A 21,468-nucleotide genomic window follows, 5' to 3' on the forward strand; every position below is an offset into this window, starting at 1 on the left:
ACCAAGTCAGGAATATGGCCATTGTTATATTGTAGTTCGTTTCTGTATGTGTTACATTTTAACGTTGCGTCGTTTGTTTTCTCTTATTTTTGAGTGTAAATTCACATTGCGATAAGACGTGTCACGGTACTTGTCTATCCCAAATTCATGTATTTGGTTTTGATGTTATATTTGTTATTCTCGTGGGATTTTGTCTGTTGCTTGGTCCGTTTCTGTGTGTGTTACATTGTAGTGTTGTGTCGTTGTTCTCCTCTTATATTTAATGCGTTTCCCTCAGTTTTTGTTTGTTACCCCGATTTTGTTTTTTGTCCATGGATTTATGAGTTTGAACATCGGTATACTACTGTTGCCTTTATTTGGCCTTATCGCCTGCTGGCGTTTTCAACTTTGTAGGTATACATTCTGGAGGATATTCTGAGAAAATGCTATCCAGATTAAGGTCGTTGGAATTTTCAATTGTTTGATAACGGATTCAATTGTTATTTCGTTGTCCGCCATTTTGTTTTATATGTGCGATACACGCTTTGCACAGTTGAATATTACGAGATATGCAGGATTATCAATAAAAAGTTCAAGCGATGCACTTACATTGAATTAGTTCATATAATTAATAATACTTTAACTAATTTTCATGATGTTAATATGCTGTCGGAAAACGTGGAAGTAGGCAGCATTTTTCTCTGCAAAATTGCATTGCCGCTTTTAATTCAACTAACACATTGTTGGGTTGATGTTTAGACGAGTTCTAAAATGATTTTAGTATGTACTAAAATCATTTTAGGATACCCAATATGTGTGGCTTGTTATTAGTGTCAAACTTGTTGGCTGTTATGTTTTATTGTTGTTTTGTTTTGTATATGTTTTTATATGTGTTCATGTGTTTCAGCGATGACCTTTTGTACTGGATTTTATACTGAATAAAATTAGTTAGGTAGTTAGTTAGTTACATATATTATAATGTAACCCTTATAAACATAACGGTTTTCACGTTTAATTTTATAAACCTAAATTAACCGCATTAAACCAGTGAAATGTCAATAATCAAACGTTTAAATGTTTACCTGTATTAAAAAGGTATTTTTTTTGGAAATTCCGGCTACACACACCCATGATTTTTGGAAAACGTTAAATTTAACTAGAAACACTAAACAGTCATACTACTCTGCCCTAAATTGAGGCCAAGGGGGGGAATACACAAATCAAATCGAGGTGGTACAACTTTTAAAACTAATATTGATTATGGTATTAAACGTTATCTGAATCAAACATCACAATAAAAACAAAATAATATCAACTGTCGCTATCTAATACCGACACCACAAGGGAAATCAATAAAAAAGATTGCGCTGACACGTGATTAAACAGATCCCGGTGAAAACTTGTCACAGTATACTAGGGACGGAAGAAATCACTTCAAACAGAAATGGAGGTAAGGACCTATCTATTGTAGTTGAATTGAGATGATTGTAATCGTTGATATCTAGACATATATATGTCTAACTTATTCCAAGACACTAAAATGCAAACTAGTATTCAACTATATATATTGCACCTGTGTCAGGCATTCTGATTTCATTTCAATGAATTTCGGGAGATATTGTTAACTTATGACTCTCAAAACAAAGCAGGATGGTTTATAATAATGTTTCTAATATTACCATTTATTTGCATTCTACATGGATTGCTTTGTTTTATTTGTTATTGTATTTATATATTCGATGAAAAGCTTATTTAAAAAATATACTTGTTTTACAACATGCCGAATCAAAATGCTGTTCTACTTACTCATTTCGATCTGTGCGTTTGCTAAATCGATCTGTGCGTTTGCTAAACCGTCAGATCAAGTCTTCGGGTAGAAATGCATGTAATTCAGTGATTGTGGTTTGTTGTCAGATGTACGTCATTCTTTTTGTTGTTTATTGTTTTGTACATGATAAATCAGGCCGTAAGTTTTCTCATTTGAATTGTTTTAGTTTGTCATTAGCTTGCTATGCGGTATGTGTTTTGCTCATTGTAGAAGGCCGTGCAGTGACATGAAGTTACTAACCTTCCACGTCAGTTGGTCTCTAATAGAGAGGTGTCTCATTGGAAATCACACCACATCTTTTTTTTAAAATGAATTAAACTTAAGCATGTTTGTTATGTTAATCGAAAGCGCATGACGATTATTATTACATGTATTGTTTGAGAGTTATTTTTAAATTGATTTAAATATTTTATTTACATAGTGTAACAAAATTGTCTAAGCTGTTACTAAACATTATAGATAATATGGTAAACTAATATGCAAATATTGAATAATTGTTTATTCTTTTTTTAGAAAATATTAAAAATTGGGTACGCTAACAAGTTCATTAATGGATCACAAAACTATCTCTAGGCTCTGGAGAGCCTATGTCGCTCACCTGATACTACTTTGTTTTTGGAAATCATGTAAAGATAGATTAAAATCATAACAGATACCCAAATAATGAATGAGGCCAAAGGAGTAGGTCCGGTAAGGGCCGATTTCGGCCTCAATTTTCAAGTTCATCTAACGAAAGATTTTAGACACTTTCTAAACACTTAAGTGTCTATTTCAATTGATTCAATTAGTTAATGGGGAAGATTTTAACTTAAAAAGCGGTCCTACTAAAAAGCGCCCGGGAGCGCCAAAAAGCGCCCGGGGAAGGAAAATTAGCCCCCGGGAGAATAAAATAATACTATTATATAACAATAAATTTTTTCCATAAAAAAAAATCATTGCTTGTTTTGTCCTTAATATAAATTGGGATATGTACAATGCTACATCTAAAGTGCCGGTTCTTGCACTTTTGCATTTTAGATATCAAAATTGTATATAAATAAGTAAATGAATATAAATGAGAGTATATAGAAGAATCATGAACGATATTGTCCTCGATCAAAACGTATATTTTGTTACTTGAAAATAATCAGTGCCTGAGGTCTAATATTTTAGCAACTGCATGGTGAACACCTTTTTTTATGCAGATGCTGATAAAGATATATGATATCTTTTTATAAAACTACAACTGTTTTAATGGCAATGCTTATCAGGGTTTTAATGCTTAGTTTTAAATTTAAACACAACTCCTGCTTTTTACCCCCTTGTTTTAAAGGGGCACTAACTACGATATATATAAAAAAATAAAGTATGATTTTTTTTAGATCAATCATTCATCAAATTGGAATAATGAAATAATAATTTGCTTTTAGCAATCAATTTCCTTTAATTTTGTTGAAATAAGCGATTAAACATAATTTTTGACTGATTCACTTGCAAGTGAAAACGTCATCATCATTCTAACCAGCTAGAGATTGACAACGCATGCATTGTACGTGTACTGGTTATTTAAAGAAAAAGAATGTCAACAATGAAAGTGAAACTACGGTAAATCATTTGATTACTAATTCGATGCACATAAAATCATTCTTATATGGTTAAAAACAATGAGAAACATCTATTTTTAATCTATAAAATAAAATCAAACAGACCTATAAAAATGCAATTGCACGTGTTGGTTTAATCTATTCGTATCTTTATTATATGATCTGAGGTCAAATCGATAGTTAATTAGATGGCGTCTGGACTAAAATACACACGAAACGAACCTATATATTATCTACCCCATGCTCTGTAAACTGTTTATTTTAGACTTTTGATAGTTTGGATAAATGTTTTACATTGTTATAAACCAAATATGAGAATTTGAGTCAAATCGGTTACAATGAATTTGACAGCTAGTGCCCCTTTAACTGCGGTACATGTATAGTACTGCTTTATTTGCTGATTTATTATGTGTAACTCTTTTAATATTGATTAGATTGATATTTATCTGTGAAATTTAAGTTTTTTTACATTTTTCATTTTGATATCGTTTTTAAAAAACATGTCTTTTGATGTCTTACATTTTATAAATCTTCAGCATAAACTGTGATCCATTACTATCTGTCTTTCGAAATAGTAGACCTATTCATATATTATTGTTAAAATTGAAACATTTATACTTGTTTTTGTGTTTATTTCATCGCCGGACACAAAGTTGTCTCATGCCAATAAAATATCTACATATATAATTTCCCTGGGGCGCTATTTTTCTTCCCCGGGCGCTAATTTTTCTTCCCCGGGCGCTTTTTCTTTTCCCCGGGCGCTTTTTCTTCACCCGGGCGCATTTTAGTAGGACCCTTAAAAAGTCATTTAAAACGCCCCGATTCAAGCTTTAATCTGAAAAATCTATCAAATATGCCAAAAATCGTCACTTTTCAGATGGTTTTTGTCAAAAATGAAAGTGGCCGCATCCGTGTTCATCCTCAACCTTTATATACTAGTATATTATGTATTATCATCAAATACAACTTACATTTCAATATTATGAATGAACACGAATGCGGCCACTTTCATTTCAGACGGAAACCGTCTAAAATATAACTAAAATGCTACAATTGTGAAGATTTCAGTAATTTAGCATGACTTAATGATGCTAGTACCCGATATATGTGCATTGTTTTGTCAAAAACAGTCCATATTTATGTAGCAGAAGCATTCTACTTTGCAATAAATATCTAAACGATAAAATTTTCACAATTTTCTAAAACTGCTATATTTTGAGGCCAAAAAAGGGGTCTTACTGAACCTACTCCAAATTTAGTTTAATATTGGCCAAGTAATTTGATACAAAATCCTGATGGCCATCTTGAACAGTAAATCGTCAGTAAATTAGCAACACTTCACCAGCACCTCATAAAGAACATTTATGTCATGTTTGGTTTCATTCCATTCTGTGCTCCTCTAGAAGAAACATTTGTATATATATGTTTCGGATAGGCTCCGTTGTTAAACTAAGTTCCCCTATGGCAGCCATCTTGTTGATGGATTTGCTACAATGTAACATCACTTTTGTCGGCACATAAAAGAAACATTCATTCCATGTATGGTTTCATTCCATTCAGTGGTCCTTTATAAGAAGATTTTTGTATTTATTACTTTTAGATTCCTTTGTTAAACTAAGTTCCCTACTGGCAATCGCCTTGAACGATTGATTGGCTACAAAGTAAAAACACTTTGTCTTCACCTAAAAAGAAACATTCATTCCATGTTTGGTTTCATTCCATTCAGTGGTCCTTTGTAAGAAGATTTTTGTGTTTATTACTTATAGATTCCTTTGTTAAACTAAGTTCCCTACTGGCAATCGTCTTGGGTGATTGATTGCCTACAATGTAACAACATTGCATGTATTTCCCATAGGGTCCTCTGTTAAACTAAGTTCTCATCTGACGACCATTTTGAATGATTGATTGGCTACAATGTACCAACACTTGGTCAGCACCTCATAACGAAAATTCATGCAATGTTTGGTTTCGTTCCATTCATTTGTTCACTAGAGTCGTGGTGTAATGGTTAGCACATCGGACTACTAACACAAAGGTTCTTGGTTCGATCCCCGGTCCGGGGAGAAAATTTCAGTGTCTGAATTTTCGGCTCTCTCTTGACACCATTTGCGAGTATGGTCTTTAGAAACGATGAAAGTACGTCAGGAGGGGACGATAAATGGCTGATCCGTGTTAAGAGAGAGACACATTTCTTGCACGTAAAAGACACCCTTGTAGATTTCGAAAAAGAGCAGGTTAATGCCGCTACAAGGCAGCACTTGCACCCGCAAAATGAAAAGGGATTAATACAAGTTGCAATAACTTGTTTCCCAATTCACTATAAATCAATATATTTAAACTGAATTAAACTTCTCTAGAAGAATTTCAAAATGTAAAAATTTAACGAAGACGAACTTAATGTCAGGTGAGCTAAAAATTGACTACTAGCCTGTCTAAAATAATGATAAGAATAATCACAAGTGCTACACTTAGAGCTTCCTTTTATTGTCTACTTTTAATTTTGATTATATTTTCATTTTAGGTATAATTTTAGAAGATATTTTGTTGCCTTCGAATCTCAGTTATTCTAAGGAAATAATTCATTAGTGCCACGCTTGCAGTTGTACTATGTTTTGGTCCTAGTTAAAGCATTTCTTCAAACAACTAGACAAATACGTCTACAAATATTAGTGGGCTAAAAATGAGATAAAGAAGTGGTTATTGTATGACAAAATATTTTGAGAGTCGATTGATTAAATTTTTGTTACACCAAGGACAATATAACCATGTATCTATAATACTAAAATTACGAGGTCCAATTTGTCAGCCGTCATCACGTAAAAACGACGAATCACAGAATTCAACTTTATATATAACTAATATAGTACAAAGGTGTAGATTAAAAATTACACCACTCCAGACCCTTTTGTTTTCCACGTAATTAATATTGCCAATAATTAAGAAGTTCCGGGTCGAGTCCGCTACCGATACCAATAGTATATTCACCTGTTACCTATTACCTTATCTGTACGTTCCGCATCTGACAGGCGCACCACCAAACGTTGTATTCAGGACTAATATGCTATATACACGGGTCATAACCACAGGGTTAATTTGACACCACTAAATTGTCAAATTGTTACCTATTGTAGTATTTTAATCAGTAAGACTTTCTAAGATAACAATACGAATACTAAAAATCTGGACTAAAAATAAGGTACAGTTTTCAATTTGTTAGTGGGCATGACGTAAAACAGCAAAGCAAAGAATTCAACTTTATTTATAACTTATATAGGACAATGCTGTTAATTAAAAAATACTCCATTCCAGGACCTTTTGTTTTCCAAATAATTAATATTACCAATAACTGATAAGTTCCAGTTCAACGGGTTCAAACAGAAAGACTTGAAAGCAGAGAAAAACTGTGTATCTTATAATCGAAATGACTTTATCAGATGACAATACTAATACTAAAATAAGGCTTGCGCATAGTTATATACTTTAATTCAGTCACGGACCCGTGATATCACGGGTGTGTTCTAGTATTGTTTAACAAAACGTGGATTTTATGGGTATATACAGATCTCTCGCATAACTTAAAAGAAACATTGTCAAATGATAACTGGTTTACGATAAATAGGTCTGTTTTGTGGACATACACAAAATGGGTACACCACGACGTGAACTGTACAGTGTTAAACTGTTGGAACTGGCTTGAATTGTGAGCTACCAGCCTTATTAATTTTAATATCAAGTAAGGCACAGGTCATAAATGATGCTAAAATTAAATAAAACACAGGTCATAAATTATGCAAGCTTCTGTGTGATATTGGTTATTTATATACGACCGCAGAATTTTTTTTGCGTCGTATAATGCTATCATGTCGTCGTCGTCGTCCAAAGACGCATTTAGTTTCCGGACAATAACTTTAGTTTAAGTGAATGGATCTCTATACCAGTAGGTTCAATACCAATAAAGGGAGGTTGGGATTGATTTTGGTGGTTATGGTCCAAATAGTTTTAGGAATTAGGGGCCAAAAAGGGGACCCGAATAAGCATTTTTGTAGTTGCCAAACAATACTGTAAACCAACTTATTTTCGCGGATACTTTATTTCGCGTTTAGCCTTATCTAGTCAACTTCGCGGCTATTTAATTTCGCGATATTCTTATTTACTAGAGTTGTTTAAATAAGGTAACTTGAATTTAAGTGTATGAATCTCTCTGAAATTTTACCACAAATTTCCATACCATGAAGGGATGGTTATTATTGACTTGGGGGAGGGGTGTTATGGTTCAAACTGCTTAGGAATTGGGGACAAAAAAGGGGGGAAACTATGTTTTTCTGGTCAATGGACAATTAAGACAATTTAAAAGCAGTGTAAGGGAGGTAATCCAAAAACAATTAAAATACAATGTTGGGTATATTTGGATTAACCTCCCTTATACTACTTGTAAATTATATACAAAGAAATGTCAGGTTTTGGACTATTTGCCAAAAGAAGGGTGTCACGTTGTGTTTAAATCATCTTTTTTTCGGGGGGGGGGGGGGGCGGGGGTATTGCACAAAAGCAAAAAATATATAAATTAAAATCATAATTTAGGGTTATTGCATGAATATTGGGGAATATTGTCCCGAGTAGAATTTTATATTGCACGAGCTTGCGAGTGCAATATATGTTCTACGAGGGACAATATTCCCCAATATTCATCAATAACCCTTTTATTGTATAGCAATATAATATTTAAAAGTTAACATTGGTTTAAACTAAGATTTTGTCGTTGATGACGTCATGAATTTTGAAGATTTATTGCACTAGTTCAATATTAGAATTTATTGCACGCTAACTTTTGGTTACTTTCTGTGGGAAATATTATATTGCTATACAATAATACCAATTATAAGTTCTTCGACTACAGTTATTCTGTGTCAAACAATTAATAAAAATTCGAATTCAGACCTGTAGTGAATCAAGAACGAATATTGTGTCCAGTTTTGTCCCAACTGTTCAGTGTTGAACCTCTGCGGTACCCAGCTGCGCTCAGCGAAGCAATTTATGATGATCTATGATGTGTTGCAATTGTGTGCTTAAAGAATAAAATTGTAAAAAAAACTCCAAGGGACTATTTTGAATCAATGTTTTGAGAATGGCCTTATTGTGAATCCCTGGCCTTGTTTCCTGATTGCGATTCCACAAGTAAAAGCATCATGTATAAATGTGAAGTAGATTGATTGATTGATTGATTGATTGATTGGATGTTGGTTGCTGATTGCTTTACGACTGAAATTGTTATAAATAAATTTAACAAAACAACAGAAATACCCCTGCAGATCAAATGTTAGATGAGTCGCAAGAAACACAGACACTTGTTTCTGTCCAATAAAAGGTCGACTATCATATAAATATAATTTAATTTATATGGAAAGTCGACCTTCCAACCGATAGAAACAAGTGCCTGTGGCATGAAAGCCCCAATCTAAATTCAACCGGGCGATTTTTTATTGCATGTTTTTTTTTATTCTTCATGCGAAAAATAATAAATACCAAGAAACCAATAACAAAACAAATCACGAGTCGAAAAAGAATTGTTGATGCCCTATGTGGAACCTTGAGTGGAATAATGATATACTATTACACCAGAAGTGGTAGAATCGTGCGTTTGATTAAAGTACGAACTAAATTATTAGAAAATACTCAGTACATTGGATTTTTTTTAAGCAAAAGGAAATGCCACCACCATACAGTGGTCCACCACAAGGTGCCCCACCACCTCAAGGATATGGACCACCTCCACAACAAGGATATGGTCCACCACCCCAGGGACATTACCCACCGCCACAACAAGGATATGCCCCACCACCACAACAAGGATATGCCCCACCACCACAACAAGGATATTATCCACCACCACCACAGCAAATGCAGCAGCAACAACAACAAACAACAGTTGTAAACATTGGTGGCCAACAACAATCGACAGTTTTAGTGCAACACAGAGAACGGTAAGTAATTATCAATATTGTTTTAATATATGATAACGTTTTGTCTCGAGGTAAGGGAGCTACCATTTGATTTTTATGGGGGGGCTAGGATGAAAAATTTTGTCCTGCATTTTTTTTTTAGTTGTAATCTCTGTCCTGCATTTTTATTTTTCACTCTATCCGGTCCTGCTTTATTTTTTTTTAGTTTATCCTGACCTTTTTTTACATAAATTGTCATCCTGACTTTTTTTTTATGCAAGTGTCTCATCCTGCCTTTTTTTTTTACTCAAAACTCCTGTCCTGCCTATTTTTTTCAAATTTCATCCTAGCCCCCCCCCCCCCATAAAAATCAAATGGTAGCTCCCTAAGACATGAATGAAAGAAAACACTAATGGGCTACTCACTTCAAAGGCAACAATAACCGTTAGTTTGTTATTTGGTCAGTTTAAGGTGAACCAATATTGGTAATTCTATGATATTTGGTATGCAGTTATATTAGCATTGGCAATTATTATTTCCTTGTAGATTATTTGAAGCCTCCCCCCTTAGTCAGAGTTCACTACCTTGCATACTTTGCCATCATTGTGATTACATTTTCAGGAAAACCAGTAATGTTAAGTCAAAGGTCCGTGACTCCGTGGTACATAAAAAGGTATTGTACACAAGAATAGTAGTTCTATGATGTTTAATCATGATTTGGTAAAAAAAAAAAAACCACAAAAATATATCTTGCGATTCTCAAGTCCGTCAGTATAGTATTACTAAGTCAATGACAAATGATATTTAGTTGTATCTCTTGTACATGGAGATTATTTGTTCCATTCTCTTTCTTAATGGTCCATTGACTTTGCACATTTTATATGGTTAAAATAAAGTGCTGCTATTTAAATTTCAATATTCCCCTTTTCGCTCAGTTTAAATTATGTTAAAAGTGTAAATTGGTTCGACCTATAGTTATATCATTTTTATCAGAAATATCATATCACCTGTATTCACTTCCCTCTAGAACTTAGAATATACCTTGTTCGTAGAACATGCCATTCATATTCACTTTCATATCTATTTTATTTAAGGAAATAAGGTAGATAACATTTACTTTCGATAATAAAATGTTTTAAAATAAAATATTTCAGTACTTCTTCCTAGTACGTTTAATATTAAGCTATAGATTAAGCATTAATCCTTCTTAGATTCTTTGTATTTATATGTTTCAAGTATTCGAAGGAGACTATACGAGCAACGATCGTAAAAGTTATATGCCATAATTAGGACCGAAGTTTTTTTCTATATAAATATTAACTCAATACGTTTATACAATTATTAACCATTTCAATGAATGATTCTCATATTTTGATCATAAATTCTAGTTTGTTTTTGGAGAGGTTTATGTTTTTTTATTATTAATTTTGTCAATATATACCAGACATGATAATACAATTAAAAACTAGGTCCATTATTAACGTATGGAATCAATGTAAGCATCAAATATAAGTCCATATAGACCTTGTAAACATCTCGCTACTAAAGTTATATTGCTGGCCCCATTTCAATCATTGAATCTGCATATGTATTGAGGCTTTGAGGGGGAGGTATATGTGAGCCAAAATTTGTTCCTGTGAAAAAAGTTCCAGTGGAACTAATTTCACAGGAATTATGTTCTGGGAGAACTTTTTTCACAGACAATTTCTATATAATTTGTTCCATCTCTATGAAATAAGTTCCACACTTTACTTGGTGAAATAAGTTCTGGGTTGGTGAAATTTGTTCCTTACCTAGTGAAATAAGTTCCATGTTTGTGAGATTTGTTCCTTACCTGGTGGAATAAGTTCTGGATTTGTGAAATTTGTTCCTCACCTGGTGAAATAAGTTCCTTGTCTGTGAAATATGTTCCACTGGTTAAACAAGTTTTCTTATATACTGAGCACTTGTCATCAGTGAGTTTAAAGTCATTATAAAAAACATGTATTATATTGCATAATGTAATAAATAAAAAGTGTAAACATCCAATTGGATCATGTGGAGTAAAGAAAAAGTTTAATAGCGTGCTCAAGTAATAATACTAAAAATGGCACTTATGAGCCAGGAAAGAGTAGAATAAGAAATAATAACAAAAGTCATTCCGAAAAAAAGTATTATAGTTGAAGATGAATATTTGTACTTTTTTGAAAAGGACAAAGTGGCTGATCAATTATATTAAAAGACATAAAGAAACAAAATACACGCTCTTTAAAAACTGTGCAATGACCATAGCTAAGTACATGTATGATTAGAACACCAATGACAGATCATCAGGAAACAAGGAGGTTGAATACCACATAAACGATCAAACATAGATACATTATCATCGCTTTTATTTCTTATCTTCATCCTAAAGTCATTCCTTCAATTGCAAATGTACCCCATGCAAGCACAGAACTTATTTTCTGTGAAATAGGTTCGAGCAGAACATTTTCATTGATTTCTATAAAATACCTTCGTTTAAAACTAATATCACAAGAACTTATTTCACTTTTTTTTTTAATTTTAATATTGGAACAAAATTCATGGTGCTGTGATTTTTGTTCCGGAACTTATTTCACACTTGATTAAAAAATTAGTTCCAGAACAAATTTTATAGTGCCGCGGAACAAATTTTCTGTGACATAAGTTCCGGTGGAACATATTTCCTATGAAATTTGTTCCGGTGGAACAAATGTCACGCCGGAACAAATTTTTTGTTACATATACATACACGGAGTGAGACTAACAAAATATTTTGAAGAAAATGAAAGATCAGGAAATGTCAAATCCGTCAAAAACCCCACTCCATCTGTGATTCATTCATTGTCCATGACATAATGTTTAAAAAGATATACTCTCAAGTGGTACGCCGATTAGTTTATATCATCTAAAATCAAAGAAACCCAATATTTTAAAGATAAAAAATCGTAAAAATCCAACATTAAATCTTTTTGTCTCGCCTGCAATTTCTCTCGCAGAAAGCGAGCTATAGGGTTAGTGCTACAGCGGCGGCGTTAACTTGTAATTTTAAAGCTTAATATTTCAGAAGGTATAAGACCTGGATGTTTTATATACCTTGTTAATGGTTTCATGGTTCAGAGACTACTTGAAAAAGTTGAAGATTTTTTTGTAAAGTTAATTTCTTTCTTTTATGAGTAATATGAGAACTATATTTGCCATTGGTATGTGCGTACCTTGCAAATTCTTCATGCAAGTCAGACAATTTTCCCTTTACCTCATCCTCATTTCATGGATCAGTGAACAAGTTTAAGTTTTCGTGGTCAAGTCTATAGCTCAGACAATGTAAGCAATATGTCTATTTTATGTGGTGTAAAAATGCCTGTTAGTTGTCATCTTACCTTGACCTCATTTTCATGGTTCATTGTCCAATGTTAGATATTAGTTTTTGTGTTTTTGGTATGTTTTGCAAATAAGCATCGTATTTGAATAAATGGAATAATTGCAAAATTATTCCTATTTGTTCCCCTTATATGTATACCAAACTTTATTTAAGACATATATCGGTCACATATATTTATACCATTTTACACCATGATGTCGTTAAATACTTTTCAATAATATATGGTCAGATTGCTGGAAGACCCCTCCCCCTTTTTCTTTAAATTATGGTAAACCATTCTGCAATGACAATAATGTCTTGGTGTAAATAAGATCTTCCCAATCGGACTAATATTTGCCCACATATGTGTAACTAATACACTCAGCAGATAAATAATGTGCAAGTCACAGATCGTCGTGACGGCAAAAAAGGTCTTCCTCTTTTAAACATAACTGTAGTGCTGAATTATCCAATGAACACCGGACATGGCGATAATTTACATCAGGATAAAAAGTTTTTAAAAGAGTTACATCTTGGTTTTTCTATTTGTAGTTCGTGACGTCAACTACAACATGAAAGTCATTGTAAATTATCATAAACAGGATATAAACAATACAATTAGTAGGTTTGTCAAGTGTCTTAATTAACTATCCAGGAAAAATAAGGAAAATGAGTACATTTTATAGTTGATATATGTATGTACACAGACATACTAACTAACTGGCTCTCATACGAAATCGCTTAGATCATATGCAGTTTAGGAATTGACACCGCACTTTTCCTAAATAATTGTATACGTAGATATTATTTTAAGATTATTTTTTATCTTATTTAGTGTGTTCTTGCTAACATCCATACGATATTAAAATGATTAGTAACATTAGTTTTTATATGATACCCCTCTATCCTTATAATTCATTGTGTAACATAAAGAATAGAGGAACGAGCATCATGCCATTGAAATAATGTTATGTTATATCGTATGAGCAAGAATACATTAAATAAGTTAAAATATTAAAGACAATATCTAACAAAAACAAATTAAAAGAAAAAAATAAAAGAATGGGGACCCCTAAGCGCCGGTGGCTTGGATTTCAACTTCTAACTCTTCCTAAAAAAATAATATAATTGTCACGTATTGACATAAATGTATTTATATTAAGGATGTACTTAGGTGAGGTTAGGTAAAAATTAATAAATTAAGAAGTTAAAATTGATACTATAAGCTGGTAGAGCATTAATTAAGGATAAAAAATAAGCTAAAAATATTGATAGGTCATGGACGGGAAAAGGCTGACTCGGACTTTTACCTTATATTTGCATTGGTATTATTAGGTCTCAAAACAAAAGAAAGAAAATTAAGAATCTTCTAAAATTTTGGTAAATGACCTTTCATGAGCTATTAAGTCTTATATGAAAAAATAAATGGGTGTTATGGGTGTTATGGGGCAAAATATTTTACATTGTATTGTATGGAAACACACCAAGGAGTCCGAACATTTGACACAAATTCCAAAACCTCACCTAAGTACATCCTTAATGCGTGAAAATTATCATTTTCGATCGCCTGTCAAACTTATAGCTATTGTATGTTAAATGTATTGCTGTATTGGTAAAACAAACCCTCCTTGTATCCTTACACTTTGATTAGCAAACGGTAGCGTTAACTGATAAAATGGGGTTCCAACCATATGTCCCCATTCAAAAGCATTAACCGTCACAAAAGGGGAGTTCCAACCCCCTGAAACCCCTCGCCTAGATCTGCAACTGGAAAGCAAATCAAAATGAAATTAAATCAAGTACTAAAAAAACGCCCAAATATCAAATTATCATCAGTTACATGCAGAAAGATAAAATGAACAATACAAAAATAATGATGAAATATGAATACCAGACAGGAGGAATCTAGTAATAAAAGTATATAATAACATTTTTTCTCGATTTTTCCCATTTTGTACACTGATATATGTTTTGATTGTCAATGCTTTGTGTTTCAGGTTTGCTGACAAAATCTGTTTGAATATTGTGATCTCACTGTTCTTCCCGTTCTGGATATTTGTATGGATTTGTATGGTAAGGTTTTTAAAGTATTTTGTTTTTGAGATGCCGCTACTGCAAAAAATCGTTATTTAATTATAAACTAAGCATTCCAACTTTATTACCGGAAATATTTAAATTGAAGACTACAAATTACAATTATTAAGCACTGCTTCTAAGTCACAACCAATACAGAGTGCACTTCAGCGAAACTTGTCAGTATAAAATATATCCAATCAAAATGTAGGTATGCGGGTTGGAAAATTGCTTGTTGGCCGAGGTTGTCATGCATCCTTTCTGACCAAGCACGCTAAGATATGCCCCATCGTGACATTTTAAATACAAAACAAAGTAGTATCACGCAACAATAACATGTAAAAGAGGGACAAAAGATACTAGAGGGACAGTCAAACTCATAAATCGAAAATAAACTGACAACGCCATGGCTAAAAATGAAAAAGACAAACAGACAAACAATAGTACACATGACACAACATAGAAAACTAAAGAATAAGCAACACGAACCTCACCAAAACTAGGGGTGATCTCAGGTGCTCCGGAAGGGTAAGCAGATCCTGCTCCACATGTGGCTCCAGTCATGTTGCTCATGTTATAACAAATCCGGTAAAAATTCGGTAGATCACATTCATGAAAGGGAAGGGGATTGTAGTTACGACGTAAGGAACATATCCGATATCATGTAAGTGTCCGGAATATGCATGTGATATTTGCTGCAGTACGTTAAAAGCAAAACACAGTAAAAAAAATTAGCGCTTGCTTAACTATATTTGAAACAGCATTTTCTATTGATCCCGGCACATTTAAAAAAAATAAAAAACCTAACGGTCAATTCAAGTAATGTTTGGAACACAATTCATCTCTATAAAGATGTTGGAACCTTGTTGCTATCAAACTTTATGGAACATAATGGATTTCAAGAATTTTTAGTCTGAGGTACAGACTTTTTCTTGATCACACAATATACGTATAATATATCATACATTTAAAGTTGGCCGATGTCACTTTGTCAACATTAATTAATTAAAAATATCGAGTTTTGTTTCTTACATATATTTCTGTGTCTCATGCATCCAGAGCTGTCAGATTATAAATAGTTTTACTATCGATGGCGACAGAAAAAACGTCCATAATAACTGTCCGTTTATTTGAGGTTTCCGGATTTGCTACGTATCAGTTGGTACGAAACAACCGTTGGTCCTGATTTGGAGGTATCAATTATTGCATGAACTAATTTTCTTCATCATGATAAAATTAAAAGAATTGAAATGCGTGTTACCAAAGAACTAGTTTAACGATTTATTCCATAACGATGTCCGATTTTCTAGAACACATTGTCTATGATCCTTTATGGAATAACTTAGTTATGCACAAGTGCATGAATCAAACAAACCCTAAACGAACACGGCGTTTAGATTCTAAATATAGATTTGCGTTTCTGATTGTTATAGTTATTGTTTATGTTTCAATTATTTATAGAAAATTTTTTTCCCCAGACTTTGTAATAAAAAGAATAATAACTATAAACTAGTTTAAAAAAAACACATGATACTGATGTTGGTTATATTTGTTAACGTGTCAAAAGTGCGTAGTTTTCGTATTATAATTAGTTCATACATGGTTTTGAAACTAGTTTTTATTGTTCAAGTAATCTATTTCGATCATTGCAGTAAAATATTTTTTTTCTGAGAAGATGAAGGAGCGGAGATTTCATTTGAGTGAGAAAGGGGAATTCTTCGATATTTTTTTTCTTCTAGAAATGCGTTTTAGAAAGTAACTCAAAAAAAAAAAATCAGTATTCACTATTCGTTTGCCAATGGGAAAAAAATCTCATTTCTTGATTTTGATTGACTCTAATTGTCCTATAATTATATTATATACAACTGTACTGTGAGACACTTGTGCCGTTAAATGAATATTTTACAAGTGTATCTTTATTTGATCCTCTATTCGTACTTTTAACTTTGGTAAACTTTCTCATACATTGTACGTGTGAATGATGATTTTTGCCAAATTTCAGAAAAATATAATAATGGTATTATATATAGTGAATTTGAACAACTAAAACAATCTTTAATATTAAATTCCGACATAGAATGGAAAGATTTCCTTCTGATAAATAAGTAAACACAAGTTAGTTGATTATCTGATCTTCTATTATTTAATATATATATTCACAAGGACTTGCACGTTCGTGTTTATATTTTTATACTATGTATACTGTTTGCATACAGTGATAGTAAGTCATGAAATCGATTTATAAGAACAGTTTTTGTATTAACCTTTAACATTATACATTTTCAATGAGGTAAATTTTATATGTTAATATAGCTCTTATTATCTTATGTTTTCTACTAGGTGAACTAAAAGCCTACCCTCGAAAATGCCAACTTATCTATTCTATACTATTATATCAATTTAACAGGCAAACATAAGATGAACTATGAATGTGCTTTTTGTTTAGCCTTTTCTTTTGCCGGTGCAATTTCAGGGGAAATAAATCTTAATAACAAACCGATCGTTGTAACGGTTACTAGCAGGTTTGTTGAAATGCATAATCGAGTACATACAATATCGTTTGCTGAGGCGGATTTAGGGGGGAGGGCAGGGGCCCGGGACCCCCCTTTTGAGAAAAAATGTGGTTGCTTGTATAGTGAATCACTGAGGCGTGACGAAATGAGGCCTTTAAGGCAGCCAGTGGGCCCCCACTTATGAAAATTTCTGGATCCGCCACTGGTTTGTTATGAATAGATATCATATCTACATGAAAGTTATACCAAGTTGTAGCTAAAAATCATACAAATACTTTAAATATAGATTCATTAAACATTCATTGACATTTAGGGCATATTTGAATTAATTTCAAAAGTTCAATGACGGCTCTCAGTTTGTACTACGGTTAGTACGGTACCAAATCGGGAAACCTCTAATAGGTGTGGATTCGTAGCGTAGAAGGAGACATTCATTGTTGCTACACGTCACTAATGCTCGTCGTAAGTTTTGCGCGACAAAGCTCCATCTTAAGGGAGAAAATACACTGCCAATATGCACTAGCGTATTTTTTGTGATAAAACACCATGCAATTTTTGAATACTAATCTTAACATTGTTTACTTTTTTTCTTTTCAGTGCATTTGTGAAACCTAGAAAGACGATATGTTGTAAATATAGAAGATAGTGCTTTGTTTAAGTGACATAATTTGTTCTATTTCTAATTTGTAAGGCGTGCTGAATTAACAATGATTACTTGGATTATAACGAAATAAAACTGCTGGACTTTTTTCTCGTACATGATTCGGAGTGCACATATAGTGTAACACGGATATCGACATTCTTTATAAAGACGGCAAAACAGTTTTTGTGTTTTTTCTCTAGACTTGATAATACATTTAATGACACCCTCTTATTATGACTACATTATTTCTCTTTTTAAGGAGAAGTATTTACTTTCAAGCAGCATCACATTTCTTATTCACCAAATAACTTCTGAACTTTACACGAGTCTAGTGGAACAATGCAATTGATTGTGTATCATACTTAAACCATCGATTGTGTATATAATTGAGCGTTATTCAAATCAAATATCATTTAAAGTCATAATTTTGAATGATAAAAAGAAATAAAAATACGTCCACATTCTTATTTTTCTCTTTCGTCAAGCAAAAACGCCATGAAAATAAACAATCCTGTCATTTTTAAAATAAACTCTTAATATATGACTTTTATGCACCCACAGAACACACGAATATGTTATATTTTTTACCATTCGTATGTTTATCATCGGTTATTTCTGCTTTACGAAAAGAGTCGAGGATGAACATCCCTAAACTATGTTTTAAAAAGTAATGGCTTTATTTATGAAAACGCATAATTCCTTATGAAAAGTACGTCGCATGGTCAATCAATCAATTTTCACAAAATATTGGTGCTTATACATTTTCTAAAATTACTGTAGTCCGCGGTAAGGAAAACAGGCTGTATAATTCATATCTTTTATATATTATGTAATGATAATATTTTAGGAAATGGGCAATATTTATTTTAAGATGATAACCTCAGTAGATAAAACTTATCAGGTCGTCCGCAAAATAACAGTTATGCAGCATAAGTAAAACTAACATTATCAGTAAAATTCATCTCCATATCATTCACAGCAAACCACTGTTCAGAGACGACTAGTTGGAAAATTATAATATTTATCTTTATAAACTTTAAACCTAGTCAGGTTAATTAAATTTGTTAGAATGACTAAACGTGGAACTTATCGGTGTGACCGGGTGCATCGACATAATTTGATCTCGTTTTCTTCGTTCAGATCAGTTTCTCTAGCTGATACGTGTCAACTAGGCCTATGTTAAAGTTTCGAACTAGATCGCTTTTAAAGTGATTTGACCAATTTTAATAAAAATGGAGCAATGGTTACCTTACTACAATGCCCAATCGTATTACCTATTTTTAGCTCACCTGGCCGAAAGGCCAAGTGAGCTTTTCTCATCACTTGGCGTCCGGCGTCCGTCGTCCGTCGTCGTCGTCCGTCGTCGTCGTCGTCCTGCGTTAACTTTTACAAAAATCTTCTCCTCTAAAACTACTGGGCCAAATTTAACCAAACTTGGCCACAATCATCATTTGGGTATCTAGTTTAAAAAATGTGTCCGGTGACCCGCCCAACCAACCAAGATGGCCGCCATGGCTAAAAATAGAACATAGGGGTAAAATGCAGTTTTTGGCTTATAACTCAAAAACCAAAGCATTTAGAGCAAATCTGACAGCGGTAAAATGGTTCATCAGGTGAAGATCTATCTGCCTTGAAATTTTCAGATGAATTAGACATTCCGTTGTTGGGTTGCTGCCCCTGAAATGGTAATTTTAAGGAAATTTTGCTGTTTTTGGTTATTATCTTGAATATTATTATAGATAGAGATAAACTGTAAACAGCAATAATGTTCAGCAAAGTAAGATCTACAAATAAGTTAACATGACCAAAATGGTCAGTTGACCACTTTAGGAGTTATTGCCCTTTATAGTCAATTTTTAACCATTTTTCGTAAATCTTAGTAATCTTTTAGAAAAATCTTCTCTGAAACTATTTGGCCAAATTTAACCAAACTTAGCCATAATCATCATTGGGGTATCTAGTTAAAAAACTGTGTCCGGTAACTCAGCCAACAAACCAAGATGGCCGCCATGGCTAAAAATAGAACATGGGGGTAAAATGCAGTTTTTGGCTTATAACTCAAAAACCAAAGCATTAAGAGCAAATCTGACAGGAAATAAAATTGTTGATCAGGTCACGATCTATCTGCCCTGGAATTTTCAGATGAATCGGATAATCGGTTGTTAGGTTGCTGCCCCTGAATTGGTAATTTTGAGGAAATTTTGCTGTTTTTTTGTTATTATCTTGAATATTATTATAGATAGAGATAAACTGTAAACAGCAATAATGTACAGCAAAGTAAGGACTAAAAATAAGTCCGTATGACCAAAATAGTCAATTGACCCCCTAAGGAGTTATTGCCCTTCATAGTCAATCTTTAACAATTTTCCTAAAATTTGAAGATTTTCAATAACATTTTCCACAGAAAGTACTGTTATAGATAGAGATAATTGTAAGCAACAAGAATGTTTATTAAAGTAAGATCTACAAACACATCACCATCACCAAAACACAATGTTGTCATGAATCCACCTGTGTCCATTGTTTAATATTCACAGACCAAGGTGAGCGACACAGGCTCTTTAGAACCTCTAGTTGAAAAATATGAAAATTCTGATTCAATCTTTCTATAAGTGTCATATTACAATGCTTCCTCGAAATTTTGTTATACAGATAAGTACTTTTTTAACAAGGGATTCCCTTGTCCGAAGCGTTTTCACTGGGTCTGGAAGTACTTGCACATGAGATTTCATCAAGAAACCAATGTTCTAAAAACTTCATACTATGTATTAATATCCTTAGAAACTAGGACGTTGACTATTGATTTAATCAACTGGCGTAAATTCGATAAGATTCCATCCTTGTACTACTTTTTACCACGTTTTTAACTCAAAAGTTTTTAAATATATATAAGTACGTCTGAACCAGTGACGACTCGACGACATATTTTATCCGTCGGATCACAAGCAGTGATGGTGATTCAAGGCTGAAAATACATTCTGTATATATAATTCGTCTATACATCAGCCCAACAATGTTTGTTCTTCCCTCGGCGGGATTCGAACTCATGCTTCTAAGATATTGTGGCACCAAATCGCCTTGCACTGTTACCACTCGACCACCTAGGTTCTTCAATAATATATTTTTTGGTGGCCGGGTGTTACATTTCCTCGTCAGTTTTAATTTAGCGTCGTATCACAGTGCATGATATACAAGCCATGAAGATGGAATTGTTACAGATCAGCTGAATTTTATATTGTAATCCTAGGATCATACTAATTAATTTAAGATGAAGTCACAAAAATAATTATATTATAAGAACGTCTGCACCAGAGACGACTCTGCAACATATTTTATCCATGACAACACTACGTGACAGAAATACAGCACAAACAATTTCAAGCACACTCAGAACAGAGAAACGTAGAAATAACTAATATAACAGCCGTTGCAACATTAAAGCGCAGAATATCAACGAACATATTACAATGTCGACAGCATAGGACATCACAAACAATGACGTGTTTTGTTACGAATATAGAATCTTGAAGGGGCCTCGGTTGCCGAGTG

At 33.1% G+C, this 21,468-nt stretch overlaps 1 protein-coding gene across 1 annotated transcript; it reads left to right on the forward strand.

Annotated features, from left to right (window-relative positions):
• Positions 1–1,135: 1,135 nt before the first annotated feature.
• LOC139517470 (TM2 domain-containing protein DDB_G0277895-like) lies at positions 1,136–18,386 on the forward strand. The gene is made up of 4 exons (XM_071308565.1): positions 1,136–1,429; positions 9,088–9,371; positions 14,688–14,763; positions 17,874–18,386. The coding sequence occupies exons 1-4, from the start codon at positions 1,424–1,426 to the stop codon at positions 17,889–17,891; spliced, it is 384 nt and encodes a 127-aa protein (XP_071164666.1). The 5' UTR covers positions 1,136–1,423; the 3' UTR covers positions 17,892–18,386.
• The last annotated feature ends 3,082 nt before the right edge of the window (positions 18,387–21,468 follow it).

Source organism: Mytilus edulis, chromosome 3 (genome assembly GCF_963676685.1).
Source record: "Mytilus edulis chromosome 3, xbMytEdul2.2, whole genome shotgun sequence".
Taxonomy (NCBI): domain Eukaryota; kingdom Metazoa; phylum Mollusca; class Bivalvia; order Mytilida; family Mytilidae; genus Mytilus; species Mytilus edulis.

Coding starts and splice junctions, on each gene's coding strand:
- LOC139517470 (XM_071308565.1), top strand. Junction 9,372..14,687: donor TTAGTGCAACACAGAGAACG/GTAAGTAATTAT, acceptor TTTGTGTTTCAG/GTTTGCTGACAAAATCTGTT.